This window comes from Cervus canadensis, chromosome 30 (genome assembly GCF_019320065.1).
Source record: "Cervus canadensis isolate Bull #8, Minnesota chromosome 30, ASM1932006v1, whole genome shotgun sequence".
Classification (NCBI taxonomy): domain Eukaryota; kingdom Metazoa; phylum Chordata; class Mammalia; order Artiodactyla; family Cervidae; genus Cervus; species Cervus canadensis.
This window is the reverse complement of record NC_057415.1, coordinates 2,313,183-2,335,595: the sequence shown is the minus strand read 5'-3', so window position 1 is coordinate 2,335,595 and position 22,413 is coordinate 2,313,183. Positions and strand designations below refer to the sequence as shown.

At 40.4% G+C, this 22,413-nt stretch overlaps 1 protein-coding gene across 2 annotated transcripts in view; it reads right to left on the bottom strand.

Annotated features, from left to right (window-relative positions):
• XPO7 (exportin 7) overlaps window positions 1-22,413 on the bottom strand; it is a 93,641-nt gene that overhangs the window by 30,956 nt on the left and 40,272 nt on the right. Inside the window, exons 2-5 of one of the 2 annotated variants that reach the window (XM_043452930.1) lie at window positions 4,483-4,629; window positions 1,798-1,891; window positions 1,097-1,263; window positions 23-115 (exon numbers count right to left, since the gene is read on the bottom strand). In XM_043452930.1, coding sequence (XP_043308865.1) covers window positions 23-115; window positions 1,097-1,263; window positions 1,798-1,891; window positions 4,483-4,629 — 501 coding nt within the window. The remainder of the gene's footprint in view (window positions 1-22; window positions 116-1,096; window positions 1,264-1,797; window positions 1,892-4,482; window positions 4,630-22,413) is intronic. The other variant, XM_043452931.1, reaches the window with a different exon arrangement.

The following is a 22,413-nucleotide window of genomic DNA, read 5'->3' as shown; positions in this document are numbered from 1 at the left end:
TAAGTGAAAATATGGCACTTACTTCAATGAGGAAGGCTGTAGCACTTACTTGATTAATTTCATTGGTTAGCTGCGATAAAATCGTGACACCAATGATGCAGTATTCAACACTATCCTGGTTTAAAAAAAAAGGTAAGGCAGAAAGAGTTGGCCTGTGCAGCTTGATTTCAGCATCTGGAATGCAGTCATACTTAAACTGCCTAGACAAGGTATGAGAAATTGGTATTTTAAAACTGCTGCTTTGCAGGACACAAAATCTAACTGATATACAAGAGGATTAAATCTGACTGCATCAAAATTGAAACCGTTTGTACGTTAAAAATATCTACAAGCTTTATACTATACATATTGTAGGAAGAGAAATTAGCAAATCACATCGAAGATAAAAGACAAATGAATGTGTAAGATAATTTATATGGAAGGCTGTATACAAAAAAGGGCAAAGAATTGATTTAAAAAAATGTACGTAAGATATAAATAGGAAGTTCACAAAAAGCAAAAAATAAGTAGTAAATGAGCATATGAAAATTTGTTTGTCTCATTCATAACTCACATGCTGAGCTACCAATTCTTTCTACCTATGAAACTGGAAAAGTAAGAAAGCTGAGCTCACAGGGTGGAGGTACAGGGAAACAGACATATTAACTGTTGGAGGGAATAACTTTTTTTGAGGGTAATCTGGAAATATCCATGTAAACCCAAAATACACACAGTCTTCTCACTGAATAATTCAAAGGCTAGGAATTCACACTATAAACACACTTGGCTCAAAGTATAAGCACACACAAATACACAAACACACACACACACAAGGAATATTCACCAAAGTATTTATCTACCAGTCTAGATATAGATACTAACTAAATACTTACCTAGAAGGGTTAAATGAATTATAATGTTTTAAACTGGAATAGTATGTAAGCAATAGAAAGAATGAAGTAGGGTTTGTGCTGACATGTAAACATGTAAAGCCAACACATTAAGAATTAAAAAGATACGGAAGAAAATGTACCAAACAATTCCATTTGCAGATCAATATCTAAGTAAGCATATATCGCTTCACTTCTTTCTATTTCATCGAATACATACATCATACCTGTAAAAACCTTGTGACATCTGTGATTGCATTTCTGAAGACGTAATCATCCTTCTGACAGTCAAACCAGCCCAACTTTGTGATCCTGGCATATAACTGGATAAGTGCTTGCGTCACAAAAGTGGCCAGCTTTGGCCGAGTGGCAAGGTAGTTGAGCACATAGTTCCCTATAAAACAGAAATAATCTACATCAGAGATGGCTCCGCCAGGGAAGGGTGTGCGTCGTTAAATGTCTAAGAAGTGGTAAATCTAGACTCTTTACCCTAAACTTCCTTAATTATTCACACTACTGAGAAACAGGACTTTAAATTTAAGATTCACTAAACTTTCCAACTCAGAATTGTGTACGAGTCACAATGAAGAACCTGAAGTAAGGGAGCCTTGCATCTACCTCTTGATGATTAAATAGCATGGTTGGCACAGGATTCAAAATCTTCAGCAATGTTTTTCTTAGTTACTAGTGATGGTGAAGACCAGGTAAAAGAAACTTTCTGAAAACAAAACAGTTAACTTGGGCTTTATCTAGGAGCAATTATATTGGGCCCTCCTTACTTTTAAGCCCAATTCTGGAAAGAAACTATGTTCTAGATATTCTGTATGCCTAGCAATTTCAGAACAGTATCAAACAAGCAACATAAATGTAACTATTACTAGAACATCACTAAACTAATTTAAGAGAGAAAAGACAACTTTCTACTCACGAATATCTATCCGCTGTTCCAATGGGAGAGGGTTATTTGTGCGCGATACAAGCTTTGTAAGGCATGTAGCTGCCAGTAACTGGGAGTAAGATGACTGTGAAAAGAGAGGGGGAAAGGGCTTAGGATTCAATTTTATTAAGTTAGTCAGTCAAAGTTTTTAACTTGGAGATCTGAGTTCACATTTAAGAAAATTAATCAGCTTTGCTACATTTGATCCTCTGGATTTTTAAGGGTCTCATACTGTGGAAAAATGAGCCCATTCATCATCTGTGCTCATTAAGCTCACTTCAGCCATGAATAAAGGGCAGGATAAAGTGAATGCCTGATCAAACTGAATCTAATCCAAGCATCTGTATCATTTTGAGGGGACAGAAGTTAGAGGAGATCTTTACAGAAAGATATTAAGCTCTTTAGAAGACAAATCTCTTCTTTCATTTAGATCAAGAAATCTCCTCCAATAGCCTTGCTATAACAATGTTCATAAAAGTTTCACCTCATAATATTCCTATAGTATAGCATTAGAAAGAAAAAAAAAAAGTAGAAGTAGTATTAGAAGGAACCACCACCTTATTCTGTGTAGTTAATCCCCAAACTGTATCTTTCCATCAGTGCAACTATCAATCAGCTACTGCTTTGGGGAATGTATATGCTAGTTTTAGTAGTAAATTCATAACAATTATTTATGAGAAAGAAAAAACTATGCCCTAAGCAAAGGAATAGCATTACCATATTCTCAAGTGTAGATTTTAATGAATTTTAACTTTATGGAGAATCAGCGTATTTAATCTGATCATAATGTAGAAGAAGCAGCCATGTGCAGATTCGAATTCCTCTGGCAGCTGTGTTACATATAACATCACGTAACAGGGACAGACTCAGAATCACCAAAATAATTTAATCAAGGGTCGAACATAATTTTCCATGAAACTGTTAAGTTCTTAGGGCAGTAGGGTATACTCAGAGGCTATCCACAGGCATTACACCATACCATCAATTATTAAAATAAGTTTATGAAAAAAATCTGTAAGAGTGACTTTGGAGGGCATGGGAGGGAGGTTCAAGAGGGAGGGGATATATGTATACATATAGCTGATTCATGTTGTATAGCAGAAACTAACACAGCACTGTAAAGCAATTAGATTCCACTGAAAAAAAATAAAATGCATGCTAATGGCTTCCACACCAAAAAAAAGAAAAAGTGACTCTGACATGTGATTTTTCATTCAACACTCACACACTGCTTAAACAGATTAAAGCAGGTGTGTCAGATCACCAACAATGCAAGAGGCTACTATAATTGCAGAACACAGTGCATAGCTGTAGACGATGCAATGTGAAAATGGCTTCTGAATATGACTCCAACAAACCTGCTAAACCATTAAGAAGTCGATAGAGACTTAAGAGTGAGAACCCACTATAACTGAGTCCTTCAGCATTGCACCAGCCCTGCTTCATTCCAGCCTGCTGACTCTAAGTGTGAAGAACTGGAGTGAACAGTGTCACAGATGACACCATGGGGCGTCAGGGGCAGGCAGAGGAGAGTTAGCTGTGAATCTCCTACAGTACGAATCTAAACTGATCAATACGAGAACCAAGTGATGGAAAAGAAATACAAAAATACTATATGCGAAAACAGAACAGCACAACCCAATCTCTGACCATGCTGCTTTAACCTCCAGACACTTGGGAAAAGAGTCAACTTCTTTAGCTACTAAGGATATCACTTAGCCAACTGCAGTCTGTTCTATTTACTGCATAAATTCTCTAACACTATTAATGCAAATTCAAAAATGAAGCCATCGAGAATTCTATACTCTCAACAAATTAATGGCTTTCCTCCTTTTCACACTTCCTTCCCGTCTCTGGCAGAGTGCTGGCTGCTGGTCTAGCTGGGATTCTAAACTCTCTTGATGCCCTTTCATGATACCCTGGATGGAGGCTTGTCCTTCCTAAGACCTCCGTCCTGCCAAAAATATTAACTTAATCAAATCAAGTCTCGTGAAAGCATTATTTTGATCACTGTATGCCATTTTTAAGCCGGAAGAGGTTCTAATTTCATTTTAAACATTCTAACTTCCTGTCATTTCCATTGTGAAGGAAAATTTTTCCCCTGCACATCTAAGACAAAAAGCAGCGGTTGTGGTACAGCAGAGGAAAAAGAGCAGACGAGGGATCTTAGCAGGTGACATGAATTTTGTGGATAAGAAAGGCCATTTATATATAGCCTTGTCTTCTCTGTAAAACGTGTGAAGTGATACATAACTGTAAAAAACAGAAAAGGAGGCCCAGAAATTTGATTCAAGAATAAAAATCATAGGACAAAAACATACGCTCAGTGAGATTTTCCTGATGACTCTGAAGGCCTTTTTTGCTAGTGTGGCAGGTCTGGTTTGTTTTAAAAGTGAAAATTGCGAATTCCCTTGTGGTCCAGTGGCTAAGACTCTGTGTTCCTGATACAGGGGGGCTGGGTTCGATCCCTGGTTAGGGAACTAGATCCCACATGCCACAACTAAGACTCTATGCAGCCAAAATAAATAAAAATAAATGTTAAAAAAAAAAAAAGTGAAAATTAAGAAGGCAGAGGTACCTAGAAGAATCAAGGGACAGAGGTGACCCCAATCCACCCCTAAACCAGAACGTATCTTCCTAACCTGTCCCCTTTAGGGTTTTTCAAAGCTTACGTACACTTCCTCTTTCAAGGAGTAGCTGGCACTTGCTCAGGCAGTCAGGGCTGTTGGTAAACTCAACCAAGGCTTTCTCTGCCTGAAGTCGAGTGGCCGTATCTGTCGTCTCATACAGCTGTTTGCACAGATTCTCTAGTTGGGCCAGGCTCTGGAACAGATCAGTCAACAAAGAAATCAGTCCAGTCTACTACATACATAAGTCGACTACATACATACTGTGCTTGAAATTACTAGATGAAGATAAATGATAATCAATGAAGAGAGACTTGCTTCTCAATGTGGAGGAGAATCTGGGGGACCTTTATCTAAAAATAACCACTTGTAGCCCTCTTCCTTTGATGCTTTAAAAGACAAAATGATAGAATGCCTAAAATTGATACACTTTTTCAGTCATTTGCTTAAAGTTCAGACACAAATGATACATTTTTCCCTTTCACTACTTATCCTAAGCTTTTCCAAAATGTTTTCAAAGAAAAATGCAGAATTTACGTGCTTAGCCATCAATTTCAAGGTTATGATTACTAAAGTCATCACTGTAAAATTAAGCACATAAACACACAATGTAAGCATCACACAGATCTTTACATAGGTTGAAATATTCTCCTTTTGCCTGTAGCTATCAGCTTACAATTATGTGTACATGCAAAGATGGCCAACCTCTAAGTTTCAGAATACAAGTACGCACCTTCCTCCCCGGGTCCCTCATGTCTAAAGTTCAGCAGACTCTCTTCTGTTGCCCTTTAAACTCTTGCTTTGGTTCCAAATTTAAAGAGCAGGGTCAAAATAAATTCAACCTGAGCATGTGCTCAGGCAGAGATAAGACACGGGACACGCCCCCAAACAAACCCTACTTTCCAAATCTTGAACCAGTTCCAGGGAGGCAGGAAGGGGATGGGTGTGTGCTTTGGTCAAAACCCCAAAGGGATACAAATCCACTTCCACTTAGTGTGGTGTTTAAAAGCAAAGAGGAAAGGAGTGAGTAAGAGTTCATGTAACTATCACCTTTTGCTGACTGGAGAGGAGGGCAAACATCTGTTAGTTTTCAAAGGGCCAGTTTGGACTTTAAGAAGAAATTCTGAACCTATCTTCTACAGCAGCAAGCAAGATCTGATTTAAATAGTTTGAGGGATCCTACTACTATTAGAAATGACAATTCTGACAAGAACCAAAATAATAATTAGGCAAACCAACCTGTGTAAATAGCCTAAAATATATCACACAGCCAGGTTGCCCAAGGCTTTTCATCATCAGTTTATTTCATTAAGCTGGGACTTTATAAATCACAGCTTTTCTACTAAGCAGGAAAGCCCTGGGGGCAGGATACCTATTTTATTCAATCTGATTAATAAATTTCAAATATTAACCTAAAGGAAACAAGAAAGACACATGCTGACACTTGGATTATCAGTCTCACTTCAGAAAGCCCTCAGAAGAATAAAAACAACCACCTCCACTGCAGAACAAAATAAACAAACCACTCTTCAAAACATCTTGGGACTCTGATTAGGCTCATGTTTAATCTGTTCCTCTCTGACTTGCAGGGGTCCCACTTAATATCTTCCGCAATTTGAAAGCACAGAGAAAACTGTACTCACAAAGCCAGATCTCAAGTGATGAAAGACCTATTGAGCGAAATCTGATTTTTTCATATAGCTTATAAACAAAACACAAGGAATAGAGGGTAAGGCCAATTAATCACATATACTCCATAAGACATGTGTGCAAGTCAGTGTTCTGTCTCCTACTAATGGCCAAACTCCCAATGAATCAGTTTAATTATAAATCCTCACATTCCTAAGCAAGAGATTAAATCTCCTTTTCAGGAGGTTTTTGTTTCAACCCAGCAGACTGGGTTCCACCTCCACCCCCTACCCTGCCTGTGAAATGATTAACTAACAGGGAACAAATTATTTAAAAAATAAGTAACATAGAAGACATAAAAGGGTGGTATGAGGTTTCAGTAAGCAGCAGCAGCCTCAAACCTCCACTCACTACAAACTTCCCAATATCCTGAACAGAACTCCCTAAACGGTCAGGCTGCTTAAGGGATCATGACTTTCCTTGAAGTCTGATCAGTCAGTCCCAAGAGCAACCCCCACCCCCGTGCTACTCTTATTTACATTTATTACAACAAAGTTGTTCACATGACGATGGCTAAGAACCTTCACTGGTAGTTAAGTTCCTTACTGCTAAAAACCTACATGCAGGTTATGGTGGGCTTTTTGGTTGTTGCTTTGTTTTGATTTGTTTTAATGTAGTACACAAAAACACACTGCAGGGTAAGTCTGGTAATAAGTTCTCAGCTCAGGAAACAAGACCATTAAAAAACAAAAAAACAAACCACCAAAAGAGTAATTTGACCATTTACACAAACATTTAGAAGAACAAAAGCTTTATTTCTTTGTTTCCAGAAGAACAAATGGGAAACAATCTTGTTTTTCCAAACAATTAGTGGAAACGTCTAAAAACCACAGGGTGAATAGTCATTTTATTTGGGTTGCCCATCGAAGGAAAGGGGAATCAAACATTTACATTTATGTTCTCTGGGATCCTAATGTTTTGCAAGCAAATCTAATAGTTAGATCATTTTGAATCACCTCTCTGGGGGACCCAGAATAAAACCATTTATCCTACAACTGTTTGATGAGCCATTAAAACTAGTTATTTCACATTTAGCATCACTGCATCTTGCCCCCTGGCGCAGTTCCTTCTCCCATTCAACCAGTTCTTATTAAGGACATCTATTACACAATGCCGGTTCAGTCACAGAAGAGACTCCAGAGAAGCAAGTCTATTTTCTATTCCTGAGGCTGCCAAACTGATAATTCTCAGAGAAACCTCCATCTGGTCCCACTGGAATATAAAAGCATGTTTGGGTGAAATCTTCACAAAACTGGAAAGCAATCTTCAACTAGAAAAGCACTACTTTAGTACAAGACACTCAAGACAATCAAACCTCCAAACCTAAAGCACTTGGATTTCACCAACAATTCAGTTACAATGAAGGTATTAAAAAGTATTAAAAAGAATGTATCCCATTATTTAGCAATAATGTTATTTTACACAGTTTTTAAAACTAGGATAGAGAAAAACACAGCTCAATTATTCTCATTTCAATATAAGGTGCAATCAGTTGAGACTTCAGGCCTCTGAAATTAATGATTTATCTGAGGAGTTGCCTGTACCTTTTGGGAAAATGAAGATTTCTGTTTCTGCATTAGATGTTATACTAACTCCAAAAAGCATATCCTGAAACTTATTTTGTCACATACTGCTTTAAAAAAAAAAAGCCTGACAGTATATATTTTTAAATTAGTCTGTTTGGGAAAAAAAAAAAATCCACTTGGAGATTTCTAATCAGAGACCAGGATACTCGTTTTTAGGAAGGATTTGACGACACTCCCAATAGTCTGAATAGTGACTAGAAAACAGGCACAAGCCTTGGATGACTAGGTTCTCTGCAAAGTACATCCTTGGTCTGACTGCCACCCAAACCACCTGAAATGGTCAGAAGCACCACTCTAGCACAAAGGGTGACGTACACCCTCAATCCAGAGGAGTTCTCATGAAGGATACATAGTCAGAATTACCAATCTGGTAGCTGAATTTCCATGATCAGGATGTCTGAAATATGAAAAAAATCAAGCCACTTTCAACCTGTTCATAAACTCCATTAATTTAGATCTTCTTTAGTTGGAATTTTTCTGTGTATTAGGAAAAAATTCTGTTAGGTAAATCAAAAGATGCATACTTAACCTGCCAGAAAAGAAACGATTTAAAAAGTGTAAGGCTAATAAAATTGATTTGATATACTAATTACATTTTATTTTTTATCTATTCGATAAGGCATTCCTATTTGTCAATAATGAATATTCAATCAGCATAGATAATGTTTTTAAAAACTCCTAAAAATCCAGTAATAACAATTATTCTTAGCTTAAAAAAGCAAGCGGCAGAGAAAGACAAAATTTGTCTGATATGACTTATAAGTGGAATCCATAAAAAAATGATACAAATGAACTTATTTACATAATAGAAATAGAGTCACAGATGTAAAAAACTTCTGGTCATGAGACTGGAAAGCGGAAGGTGGATAAACTGGAAGATTGGGATAACTAATGAGAACCTGGGCTTCCCAGGTGGTGCAGTGCTAAAAATTCATCTGCCAATGCAGGAGACGCAAGAGACATGGTTTCAATCCCTGGGTCAAGAAGATTCCCTGAAGGAGGAAATGGCAACCCATTCCAGTATTCTTGCCTGGAAAATTCCACGGACAGAGGAACCTGGTGGGCTACAGTCCGTGGGGTTACAAAGAGTCAAACACCACTGTGTGAGCGCACACACACACAACAGAAGCTACTATATATAACACAGGGAAAGCTACTCAAGACACTGTAATGACCTAAATGGAAAAAGAATCTAAAAAGAGTGGAGATACATGTATATAAAGAAACTTATTCACTTTGCCATACAGCAGAAGCTAACGCAAAGCAAATCAACTACATTCCAATAAAAATTTATTTTAAAAAAGCAAGTGGAATAACTGTATGCAGAGTGTATCATCTGTGATACATGTTAGCAAATTCATAAAGGAAAATCTGTATGAAAACATACTGACAATTATCTTTGGGAGACGAGATTATGGGAGACTCGTAATTTCTTTTCTGTATTTCCCTAAGTTTTACATTTTTGACCACAAGTAGATATTACTTATAAGCAGGGAACCCCCCCCAACAATTGTACAGATAATCTTTTTTAAATTAACTCCTCTCAATAGGAACATACTACTATTAATTAACAGCTGATCCTGCTTCCAATCAGAATTCATAAGACAAATTTAGAAAATCAAGAAGGCAATAGGCAATACACTCTAAAAGCTGAAATTTGAAAAAGTATGTCAGTGCTTATTGTTATCAATACTTTTATTTTGTTTTTACCAATAATAAATGCTGATAGTTTGAATATCGCATGACCCAGCTACTCCACTACTACGTATATACCCAACAGAGATACATGCTAAGTTCACCAAAACACTTGAATAGGAATGTTCATGCCAGCACTAATAGTTTCCAAATGTGAAAGCCAAATGTCCATCAATAGTAGTATGGATAAATGTTTCATTCCTTAATGTGGGTCCTGATTACAGAGGCATGCTCATTTTGAGAAAATCCATTGAATTGTACATTTATAATCTGTGAATTTTTCTGTACACGTTGTAAGATGGAAGAGCGATACAGTTCTCCCCAAATTCTTTACATATTTACTCTCATCTTTCTTTCTTATACTAATGAAAAAGAAGTCCATCTGTAACTGACAACCACACATTAGATTTAGAATACTTTAGTTTTATACCAATTTCTGCTTTTAGAAGTGTAACTCCCATTATTTGTTCAGGAAATAAATAAAGTAAGATTTCTGGATGCATGAGGGACATTCTATTTCTGAGAGGACTAAGAGGGTAAGTAAAGCTTTCTGGTTGCAGTTGCTGTGTAATGTCTTCTGCCGTAAAGCAAGATAAAATACGTACTTTCAGTAGGCGATAACACAGTGCCAGGGCCTTGCGTGCATTAGATAAGGATAGCACGTCTCCTAACATATGAGACTGCAAAATTCTACACTTAGCTTCAAAATATGAATCAGTCCTCACTTGTAACAAACACATATGATGTTTGCACTGTGGGTGACACATGAACACAGGCAAACAAGTCATTTCATGAGGTAAACAGCCAGACTGACTGTGCCTGGCTTGCTGACTCACACATCTAACTAAGAGCTTCATTAACATGTCGCGAGAAACGGGTCTTGGCTCCTTCTCATGGTCATTAGGAGTGCAGAGGAAGGAAAGCTGCAGCGTAAGCGAAGCCCCTGAAGTGCGGGTTTCACACTGGCAGCCTCAAACTGGCCCATGCACATTTTGGTTGTTCACCTTACAGTGTTCAGCATGGTTGCCAAAGTTTCACGATAGCATTTGGTCTTCTAGTTTCCCATAAAGAATTAGCAGATCTGATTACCCGGGACCTGCATTTTCAAGTGTCACTAATCAAACGACAGTAAAGGCACAGTGCTTCCCTCAGGGTAGGCTCTCGCTAGCTGACTGCAGGTCACAGGCCCTGGCCCCGGTAGACACTGGAGTCTCCTCCACCAGCCGTAATGCAACTCTGCCTCCCATCAGTGGTTCACTTCCAGACGTCAAAGTTAAAAAGTAATGAGCATATGGTACTACAAGAGATTCTGACTTAATTTGGGGGTACTAACTCCTTGCCAACTTGCAGTTTGGAGGGCTTCCCTGATAGCTCAGTTGGTAAAGAATCCACCTGCAATGCAGGAGACCCTGGTTCAAATCCTGGGTCGGGAAGATCTGCTGGAGAAGGGAAAGGCTACCCACTCCAGTATTCTGGCCTGGAGAATTCCATGGACTGTATAGTCCATGGGGTTGCAAAGAGTCAGACACGACTAAGTGACTTTCACTTTCACTTCACTTAGTAACAGCGTGACTTTGGGCAAGTTTATTTCCTGGAGCTTCAGCTTCCTCATGTGTAAAATAGGTGGATTTTATTATATTATTTGACAAAGATATTGCCAGTTCTAAATTCTATGCTTGTAATTATATAAGTAAATCAGATTTAAAGGAAGCAAATATTAAAATTAAAAAGATCATGAAAACAACTGGCCAAACTTTTTAAAACAGGGAATTTAACAAAAAATAAATCAGGTTAACACTCCCATACATCTCTCTAACACAAACGCCGGTGACCCAGCAGCAAGAACAAGGATCCTTTTAGAATGAAGGTTCAGTATAACCTGAGTTAAGACCTCAGATATCAGGTAAATCCCCACTCCCCTGTCTACAAGCTGTGGGAGTGTGAATAAGTTACTCAAATCTTTCAATCTAGTTTTCATCTAAGTAGAAATAATATTTATCTAACAATGCTATAAAAGTCAATGTTGTAATGTATGTACATTCTTCATTACTGAGTTTATTACTTGCTATTTCGGAATATATTGTCTACTAAAAAGTGAAGAACAGCAGCTTTTTATAGCACATGCACTAAAATCTACAGTTTCCTCTACAGAGGTATCATGTATATATACATGTGTGCTGTGAGCTTGGTCGCTCACTCGTGTCTGACTCTTTGTGACCCCAGACTGTAGCCCATCAGGCTCCTTTGTCCATCGGATTCTCCCGGCAAGAATACTGGAGTGGGCTGCCATGGCCTCCTCATTCGTGTGTATGTGTATATAACTTATCATATAGATGTATATAAATTTGATCACATTAGCCCATTTTGGCTGTGCTGGGTCTTCGCTGGCGCGCAGGTTTCTCGAGTTGCAGCACGTGGGTCTCACTGCGGTGGCCTCTTTTGCTGCTGGGCACGGGCTCTAGGGCACGTGGGCTTCAGCAGTTGCGGCTCCTGGGTTCTAGAACACAGGCTCAATGGTCGTGGCGCACAGGCTGAGTGACTCCCCAGCATGTGGAATCTCCCTGGACCAGGGGTCAAACCTGTGTCTCCTGCACTGGCAGGCAGATTCTTTACCACTAGAACCCTAGAGGGGTTCTAGATGCCTTGCCTTGCAGGGTTACGGTACAGGGTATACTGGCTGGCCAAAAAGTTTGTTCCGGTTTTCCTATGGACAAATCTGAACGAACTTTTTGGCCAGTCCTGTATAATTGCTCCTCACTGTTCATGGGTCCCCTACTTGCAAATTTACCTACTTGGTAAATTTATTTGTAATCCCCAAGTCAAAACTGTCAGCAACTGGGTCATTTGTGGACATGAACAGAATGGTGAAAATGTTGAGTGGTCCGACACATGTTTCTCATCTGAAGTCAAACAAGGTGATGTTTTGTGTTTTTGCTTCAGTTCTTAAAAAGGTGTCCTTCTTCTAGTTTACTTAATGCCATGTTTTTTGCAATTTAGGGCTTTTTGCTGCCAATTATGCTGTTTAAAATAGCCCCATGCATAGTGCTGAAGTGTTGTTTAGTATTCCTAAGCTCAAGAAGGTTGTGTGAAAAAATGTTAGATAAAGGTGTTTTTAAAAGGTGTCTGTAAAGAGAAATACAAATAAAGGTTGGTTGAGGAAAATGTGACCAGAGGTTGGCAGGAACTTAACCCTAAATGTCCTGCAAGACAAATGGTTCAGGATTTGTTAACTCAGTGTTCTCAGCGACTTTACAGAACAAACTACGATAAATAATGAAGACCAACTGTATTTCCACCCATTTCCAGACTGGGTAGTATTCAGTACATATTTCCCCACAGATACAGAATTATATTGCCATTGTTATAAGCATTTGTTCAAAGAGAGGTATTTATTAACTTACATAACTGTGTAACACTCAAATTCTAGTACAATTGACTCAAATGTTTGTTTACATGGCCATTTATACTGATTATTTATTTATTGTGATTTTAGTAAATGAGTACTAAGGTGCACAGTGCATGAAAAGGACAAAAGCGTACCTCAGTGTCCAGCACACAGAAGTTTCATAAAAATGTCATCCGTAAGTGCATGTCGGAACTTCCCTGGTGGCCCAGTGGTTAAGAATTGGCCTTGCAACGCAGAGGGTGTGGGTTTGATCCCTGGTCAGGGAACTATGATCCCACAGGTCACAGAGCAAATAAGCTTGCACACTGCAACTAGAAAGTCCAAGCACCTCAATGAAGGATCCTCCATGAAACAATGAAAGATCTCGAATGTCACAATTAAGACCAGATGCAGCCAACTAAATAAAAATAAATGGCTGTCTAACTCTTAAAAAGCCTCCTGGGGGTTTGGGTTAAAACGGCAGAGTGATCCCATATCTAATCTTGTTCCTTTCCCAAACCCAACAAAAACAACACTAAAGGGATTAAAAAAAAACAAACACAAACATAATCTCACAAGAAATATGACAGGAGACAGGACAAAATTTTGGAATACAGAAAAATCAGCAGTAACTGACTTAACTGACACAAGAAGGCCAAATATCTTGCAAGTGGTGAAAAGAACTGGAAACCAAGCTGTTTTACACTCCCTGCTCAGATGTTACGGTGAAGTGGCCAGGGCAAGAGAGAACAGGGTAAAAGTATCTTTGAGAAGTGAGATTTCCAGGTTTCTTTACTCAGTGCCTCTGACTAGGGACACCAAGCCAGTCGAAAGCACCTTTGAGGACGTGGGCACCAGATAGTTGATTAAGTGGCCACATACACATCAAATGCCCCCTTCCCGGGCTCCTTGTACCCAGAAATGCCAGTGTCAAGACTGGACTCCCTTGACAGGAGTTTGGAAAATCTTCCCCTGAGAATCCCATTAGTCACAAAGGAAATACCTAAAGATACACTGATATAGGGGTTACCCAACAAATGGCATAATTGGATTACCCCACTGTGATGCCTCAAGCGGACAAGCCTCATGCCCACACTTTGCCTTTCTAATCAGCTTGGTAGTCTTTCCATCTTGATTATGAGGAAATAACGATTACCGCAAATCTGAAGAAAGCCTTTAACAGTGTGTGTATAAGCCTTTAAAGAAGTATGTATAGTGATAGTTGTCCAGTTGTGTCCGACTCTGCAACCCCATGAACTGCAGCCTGCCAGGCTCCTCTGTCCATGGAGTGGGCAACCTTTCCCTTCTCCAGGGGATCTTCCCAACCCAGGGATCTAATCGGGGTCTCCCGCATGGCAGGCAGATTCTTCCCAGTCTGAGCCACCAGGGAAGCACTTTAAGATGGAAGACAGTGTTAAAATACAAAACAGGCCTCAAGTGAAGCTGCTTTTGGTTGGATAAAAAACGGAGACTTAATTATAGTTTCGGTTCTCCCAAAAATGGAGTCTTAAACCAGTCAGTCAGGACCTGCCTGGTTAGTACTAGTTAGGTAACCTGCTGGATAGACCCCTGCCATCCCCTCAAGGAAAGCAACTTTGCAACAACTCATCTGTTTTTTTTGCTTAGTATGACTCCCTTGTTCCTGCTCCCTTCTCACCTAAAGTCTTTTTATTTTATACAGCCCCTTGGAGCTCCTTTCTATATGCCAGACTGGATGCTGCTCCATTGAAACTGATTTTTGCTCAAATATACTCTTGAAAATTTTTAACATGCCTTGGTTTCTCTTGTAACAACAGCAAACAAAACAAATACATATAAAAAAAATCCTGTAACAAACAGAAACTGTGCAGGAAAAAGGAAACTTGAAAAAAGAAAAAACATAAAGATAAAAGTATTACTAAGCTCCAAAAAGAGATAAGAAAATATTTTGCAACTGGGAGTAAGAACAGGGTGCTCTAAAAAAGAAACATTCAAAGAACATAAAAAGAGATCTTAGAGATTAAAAATGATAGCAGAGACAAAATACTCCATCAGAGGGTTGGAAAATCAAGTTAAAGCCTCCTGGAAAGTAGAGCAAAAGGTGGAAAATAAGAGAGCAAAGATAAAATCAGAGGCCTGATTCCAGAGGTCAAACATCTAATTAACAAGAGTTCCAGAGGGCACAGAGAACAGAGAAGGAGAGGAAAACATCAACAAAATAATCCAAGAAAACCTCCTAGAGCCGAAGAACATCAGATGTCAGAAGGAAAGTTCTACCAAAGTCCAGCATAAGTGAAGATCAGGCCATACCCAAGGCATACCGCTATGAAACCTGAGAAGCCTGACAAAAAGAAGATTCTGTAAGCTGACCAGGAGGCAAGGAGATGGTCGATGGGAACAAAAATACAAACAAAATACAAGTCAGGTAAACACATAAATGATCAGGAATCAGATGGCTGTGGGCAGCACAGAAGCAACACTTGGCAACAAGACAAGCAGTCCCTGCAAGACTCTGAAGGACAATGATCAACACAGAATGTTTACCCAGGTACACAAGCAATCAAGTTGGGAGGGCAGAACAAAGCTATTTCTGGCACCTAAGGCCACAAGAATTTATCACCTACGATCAGTTCAGTTCAGTTCCGTCACTCAGTCGTGTCCGACTCTTTGGGACCCCATGAATCGCAGCACGCCAGGCCTCCCTGTCCATCACCAACTCCCGGAATTTACTCAAACTCATGTCCATCGAGTCGGTGATGCCATCCAGCCATCTTATCCTCTGTCGTCCCCTTCTCCTCCTGCCCCCAATCCCTCCCAGCATCAGGGTCTTTTCCAATGAGTCAGCTCTTCACATCAGGTGGCCAAAGTATTGGAGTTTCAGCTTCAGCATCAGTCCTTCCAATGAACACCCAGGACTGATCTCCTTGAGGATGGACTGGTTGGATCTCCTTGCAGTCCAAGGGACTCTCAAGAGTCTTCGCCAACACCACAGTTCAAAAGCATCAATTTTTTAGCACTCAGCTTTCTTCACAGTCCAACTCTCACATGCACACATGACTACTGGAAAAACCCTAGCCTTGACTAGACAGACCTTTGTTGGCAAAGTAATGTCTCTGCTTTTTAATATGCTGTCTAGGTTGGTCATAACTTTCCTTCCAAGGAGTAAGCGTCTTTTAATTTCATGGCTGCAGTCACCATCTGCAGTGACTCTGGAGCCCAAAACAATAAAGTCTGACACTGTTTCCCCACCTATTTTCCATGAAGTGATGGGACCAGATGCCATGATCTTAGTTGTCTGAATGTTGAGCTTTAAGCCAAGTTTTTCACTCTCCTCTTTCACTTTCATCAAGAGGCTTTTTAGTTCCTCTTCACTTTCTGCCATAAGGGTGGTGTCATCTGCATATCTGAGGTTATTTATATTTCTCCCGGCAATCTTGATTCCAGCTTGTGCTTCTTCCAGCCCAGTGTTTCTCATGATGTACTCTGCATAGAAGTTAAATAAGCAGGGTGACAATATACAGCCTTGACGTACTCCTTTTCCTATTTGGAACCAGTCTGTTGTCCCATGTCCAGTCCTAACTGTTGCTTCCTGCCCTGCATACAGGTTTCTCAAGAGGCAGGTCAGGTGGTCTGGTATTCCCATCTCTTTCAGAATTTTCCACAGTTTATTTGACCTATGCTATTTACTATTAAAAGAATGTGCATCACACCACACCATAAAAAACATTAAGCATGGAGTGCAGCAGATGGGAACTCTTTTAACACAAAGAGTGATATCAAAGGAATTCTGGGAGGATGATGAAGGGAGGTCCTGGGATGATAGCTGAGAGTTGGCCTTGGAGAGCAAGGAGGCCTTAGTCAAGCTAAGAGGCTCAGGGGACAAGTTATGCAGACAAAGTCATCACCAAGAAGGCTGCTGCCATCAAGGACAGAGTTCTCATGTTAAGATTTCACCTAAATCCATGTTGAAGTTTAGTTCACAGAAATGACCTTAACTGACAAAGTAACCACTCTCCATTAAACTCTGGAAAATTGTTCTATAGAGCTGTGACATCATTTTAAACTAACGTTCCAAACAGATGTACAGAACAGAATTTTGGACTCTGTGGGAGAAGGCGAGGGTGGGATGTTTCGAGAGAACAGCATTGAAACATGTATATTATCAAGGGGGAAACAGATCACCAGCCCAGGCTGGATGCATGAGACAAGTGCTCGGGCCTGGTGCACTGGGAAGACCCAGAGGAATCGGGTGGAGAGGGAGGTGGGAAGGGGGATTGGGATGGGGAATACATGTAAATCCATGGCTGATTCATGTCAATGTATGACAAAAACCACTACAATATTGTAAAGTAATTAGCCTCCAACTAATAAAAATAAATGAATAAAAAAAAAAGCAGTTGTGCAACATAAAAGAGCTCTGAAATGAATCGGCACAGTGTGCTTACTGACAGCATTTAAAAATGGTAATAGGCTCTAGGCATAAAAATTTTGTACCCTATGATTTATAAATGGAGTTCTACTAAGCAAAAAAGAGAATACACCTGGCTTTTGCGACATTCACTTCCTTTACAAAAAAGGTTGTTTGTTTCTCAAATGCCTTTTATGGAACTTGATTCTACCACGCTGACATTATTAAAAGACCAAAACAAAGTATTCTGCTATGAAAATGGCTGAGTAACAAGAGTAGATTATGAAGGCCTAGCTGATCACCTTAGGAAAGGAAGCCAACACCCAGCCATGTGGGAATCCAAGTTTGCAGTTTGAAACAATCATACATGTAAATAGTTTTCTACTATATTATCATTTCCCTAAAACTTCATTTTTAAAAGCAGGTCTATGTAGGGGAAAAATCCTGTAAGTTCAATACTCATGTTAAGAATGTTAAACCGTATCTCTTACATTGGAATGATACTGTCTACTGATATTATATTTTTCCTCATTCCATCCGGAAGAGTATGGATGTCAGCTCCTACAATAGGGGGATGACCTGCTGCTGGCTGCCTGAGACCAAGGGAAAATGCTGGAAAGGGACAAATGCACTGCTCCAGCTGTTGATGGAAGCAGGTTACCGGGTGTCAAAGAAGAAGGCACAGATCTACAAAGAGGAGGTAAGGTATCTGGGGTTTGTTTTAAAGAAGGGCTCAAGGTTCCAGACCCTAATTGGGTCCTATATACTGATGGCACTCGCCTGATAAAACAGGGACAACAGCTCTGGGGTATTCCAAAGCGGAAGGGGCCATCAAGACTGAAAAGAGAGGGTGGGAATTGCCAAGTGGCAAATTATTGGTACCGGAGGAGCTGGCACACACTCTGGTAAGTCAGACTAACCCTAACCCTAACTGATGGTTGAAGCGACCCACCTAGGCCATGCTGCCTGCTCTCAGGTTAATGCTGCCTCTCGGGTATTCAGACAAAAACCCCCGGGTATTCAACTGAAAGGCACACTGCCCCTTGAACACCTGGGAGTGGACTTCACTGAAATGAAACCTCACCGACACTACCGTTACCTGCTGGTCATGGTATGTGCATTCTTGAGATGGGTAAAAGCTTTTCCTACCTGGACTGAAAGAGAATCAGAAGTATCCCAGTGCCTGATTAGGGAAATGGTTCCTAGATTTGGATTTCCTACCAACATTGGATCAGGCAATGGCCCAGCTTTTGTAGCTGATTTAGTATAACAAGTAAGCAAAACTTTAAACTGCACACTGCATATAGGCCCAGAGTTCTGAGATGGTGGAATGAACCAACCGGACAATTAAAGAGACTCTCCAAGTGGATCAGAGAGACTGACTGCTCCTGAGTGGACTTGCTCCCAATGGCTCTGCTCAGACTCAGGATGACCCCACAGTCCCAAGGCTATTCTCCACACGAAATTGTGTATGGGAGGCCTCCTCCCATAATAAAACAGGTGTCAACAAATTTGCCTCAGGTTAAGGGGGGATAGGATTTCACAGCAGATGGAATTTGGTAAGGTAATAAATCAGGTAACTAAGTTTGTACAAGAAAGGGTGCCGTTCCCCCTTGGGGAACAGATTCATGAGTTTACACTTGGTGACCAAGTATGGGTCAAAGATTGGGAACATGATTTGCTAGCCCTTTGGTGAAAGGGCCTTTATGTTATTCTAACTACCCCTACTGCAGTTAAAGTTGCAAGTATTGTCCCTTGATCCATCACACCAGAGCGAAGAAGGCATACCACGCTGACCCGGAGGACGCCGAGTGGACCACTCAGAAGGACCCCACCGACCCACAGGAAACCAAGATCATTCTGAGGAGGAAGAATAAAACGAGGTCCCGGACGAGCCCTCTACAGGATGGAACTGGGTAAATGACTCCTGCTGCTCGGCCTCACCAATGCAATTCTGAACTTGGGTATCTGGGGCTATGCCCCTGTCAGTAATGGACAGACTCCCCGGTGGCTATTGCCACTTCATTATGGGGACTTTAACAACAGAAAGGAACTTTCCTCTCTCTTACCAACCATAACCTTTCTTTGCTCTCCTGGTGTAAGAAGAAGCCATCAATGGGCCAGGGACATAGGGTTACATTTAACATGAACACCAGCCTTATGGAGATAACAAAGGCTTATACCTCATATATGAAACTTAAAGAGGAAAAGGGCTCCCTTACAAAAGGGGGACAGGCCTCCCGGTACCTTGAGCAATACTATCAGTTCTGGGATGAATATTTCTGGATGACTCCTGAGAAAGGACAGTTGATTGCCCCTGCTACTATTTGCTGGGAACAAAGAGAACAGAAATTTGGATTTGGAGACCGTCCCCTAGACCCAAAAGAATTGTTATTTGTGCCCTGAACAATGTAAACAAATCTTGGAAGTTACCTATCACCCCAATCAGTCTGCTCAGTGGCCCGGTTCCGACTGGAAATATAATCCTGGAATCCGCTGGGTAGCCCCCAATGGGACCCAGTGGCTCTGTGGGCTTAACTTATGGCCATGGTTACCAGTTGGCTGGGTGGGGTGTTGCACATTAGGATTTGCTTTCGCCCATGGCAGAATTAAGCCTAGCCTACACCAGCCTCCAGTAAACCTGCCTTATCTGCATGCAAGAATGGACACGATCCGTGTTCCAATGGTATGACTATCTTGCTGCCTTGTTTGTACCCTCTGTAGGGACAACGGATATCATGGTTAAGGTAGAGGCCTTAACTAATTTCACTAAACAGGCCCTCTTAGACAGTAGTAAAGCCATTCAAGCTTTGAACGAAGAACAGATTCAGATGAGGAAGGCAATAATTCAAAATAGGATGGCATTAGACATACTCACAGCAGCCCAAGGAGGGACTTGCACCATAATTAAAGTTGAATGTTGTGTGTACATCCCTGACCTGTCTGGAAATGTATCTACTGCCTTGGAGGATATGCAAAATCAAGTGAAAGCCATGTCTAATGAACTGTTGTTATAGTAATCTTGATCATACTGCTTTGTGGGCCCTGCTTCCTACAATGCCTTGTGAATTTTGTAACTCAGAGGTTGATAGCATTCTCTCATGTGGGTGGCAGGAGGGCTAAGGTACAATATATCTCAATAAATGATGCTCGTTATGGAAACTAAGAGCATCAAGAGGGGGGAATGAAGAAGGAATTCATAGGGCCTGGACACCATCTCAGGCCAGTCTGTGCTGGTCGTGCGCGGCCACCTCTCCAGTGGACTCTGAGCTCTGTGCTTAGCGCCTGTGGGAATGACAATGGAAGGATAAGACCCCCTCTGGGCAGGGGAATCTTGAAGAAAAGAAAACAGACACTAATCACCCCTGCCTCCGGACAGTATCTATCGAAATGTAATCACAGGCTTATCAGTTATTAACTGGTTGGAATGTAACCGCGGGCTTATTGATTATTAACTGTTTGAACACATAACACGTCAATGATGGGGTTACTGTGATTGTATTTACCCTTCCTTTGTAAGCCTCAAGGGATCTGGGGTGGTGGGTTTGGACACGTACACATGGGGTATAAAAGATTTTCACAAATGCTGGTCGGGGCCCTTGGCTAAGAGGAGACTCTGCCTTGGGCCCGCCGGTGTAATAAACTGCACTCCACTATCAAAAATAAATAAATAAATAAATAAATAAATTTAATATGTGTATGTGTGTATAAATATGGCTTCCCCAGTGGATCAGTAGTAAAGAATCTACCTCCAATGCAGGAGACACAGGTTTGATCCCTAGATGGGGAAGATCCCCTAGAGGAGGGCATGGCAACCCACTCCAGTATTCTTGCCAGGAAAATCCCATGGATAGAGGAGGCTGGCAGGCTACAGTCCATGGGGTCGCAAAGACTCAGACAGGACTGAGGTGACTGAGCGCGTGCGTGCGTGCATGCGTGTGTGTGTGTGTGTGTTTACGTATATATATACACATACCACATAGCAGTTATGGTCAATCAAATGATTTCTAAAGGTCAGAAAGTAATAGCTTATTGGTTAAGTGTTAAAGGAGCCAAAATGGGAGAGCCTTTCACATTTCATTTAGCCCTGGTTTCCAAGAACTGTATGTTTTTGAGTTCTTTATTATTTAAAATACACTACAGATAGAGACTGTTGGGCCAGTGTGCATTTATTGTTTTAATTTTATGTTCTCAATATCAATACGGTATAAGGTCCAAACTTCAGAGTACTGGGGATATTTTATGCAGCATCATATTAAAATATTACAAGTCCACTAAATCCATATAAGAGAGCAAAGAAAGTGATCAGACACACAATCATCAGTTATCTGACACCCCCAATCACCAAGCTTCGCTACTATGTTTTATGATGACTAAATAAAAAGAATTTCAGGTTCAAGCACTATATTTGTTTTATTAATAGGTCAGCTAAATAATTGCAACTGGCTTGAAGACTATTCAAGCAACTTAGGAACAGTGTTTCCCCCTTCTTTTAATGTTACTAGTTCTTTCCATTTCCATGGCTGATAGGAACTGCAGTCATAAAGAAAATATAATTTGCTCAAGAGAATGAAAAAGATCAGCCAGACTGGGAGACAAATCTTTGCAAAACATGTATCTGAGAAGAGGCTAGTATCCAAAATATACAAAGAACTCTTAAAACTCTACAGTAACAACCCAATTAAAAATCTGGCAAAAGAGTTGAACAGACACCTCACCAAAGAAGATACACAGATGGCGAATAAGCCTATGAAAAGATGCTTAACTCTGTATGATATCAGGGAAATGCAAATTAAAACGACAGTGAGATACTACTGCACACCTATCAGAACAGCTAAAAAATAAACACTGAACATAGACTAATTGCTGGCGAGGATGTGGAGCAACAGAACTCTCAATTCATTGCTGATGAGAATGCAAAACGGTACAGCCACTGTGGATGACGGTTTGGCAGTTTCTTACAAAACTAAACATAGTCTCACCACACTATCCAGCAACTGAGCTGCTTAGTATTTACCCAATGAGTTGGAAACTTGTTTCTACACAAAAACCTGCTCCTGACTGTTCACAGCAAGTTTATTCAAAACTGCCAACACTGGGAAGCAATCGTGATGCCCTTCAATAGTGCATGGAAAAACCAACTGTGGTATATCCAGAAAATGGGATATTAAATCATTGCTAAAAAGAAATAAGCTATCAAGCCACAAAAAGGCATGAAGGGACCTGAAATACATTATT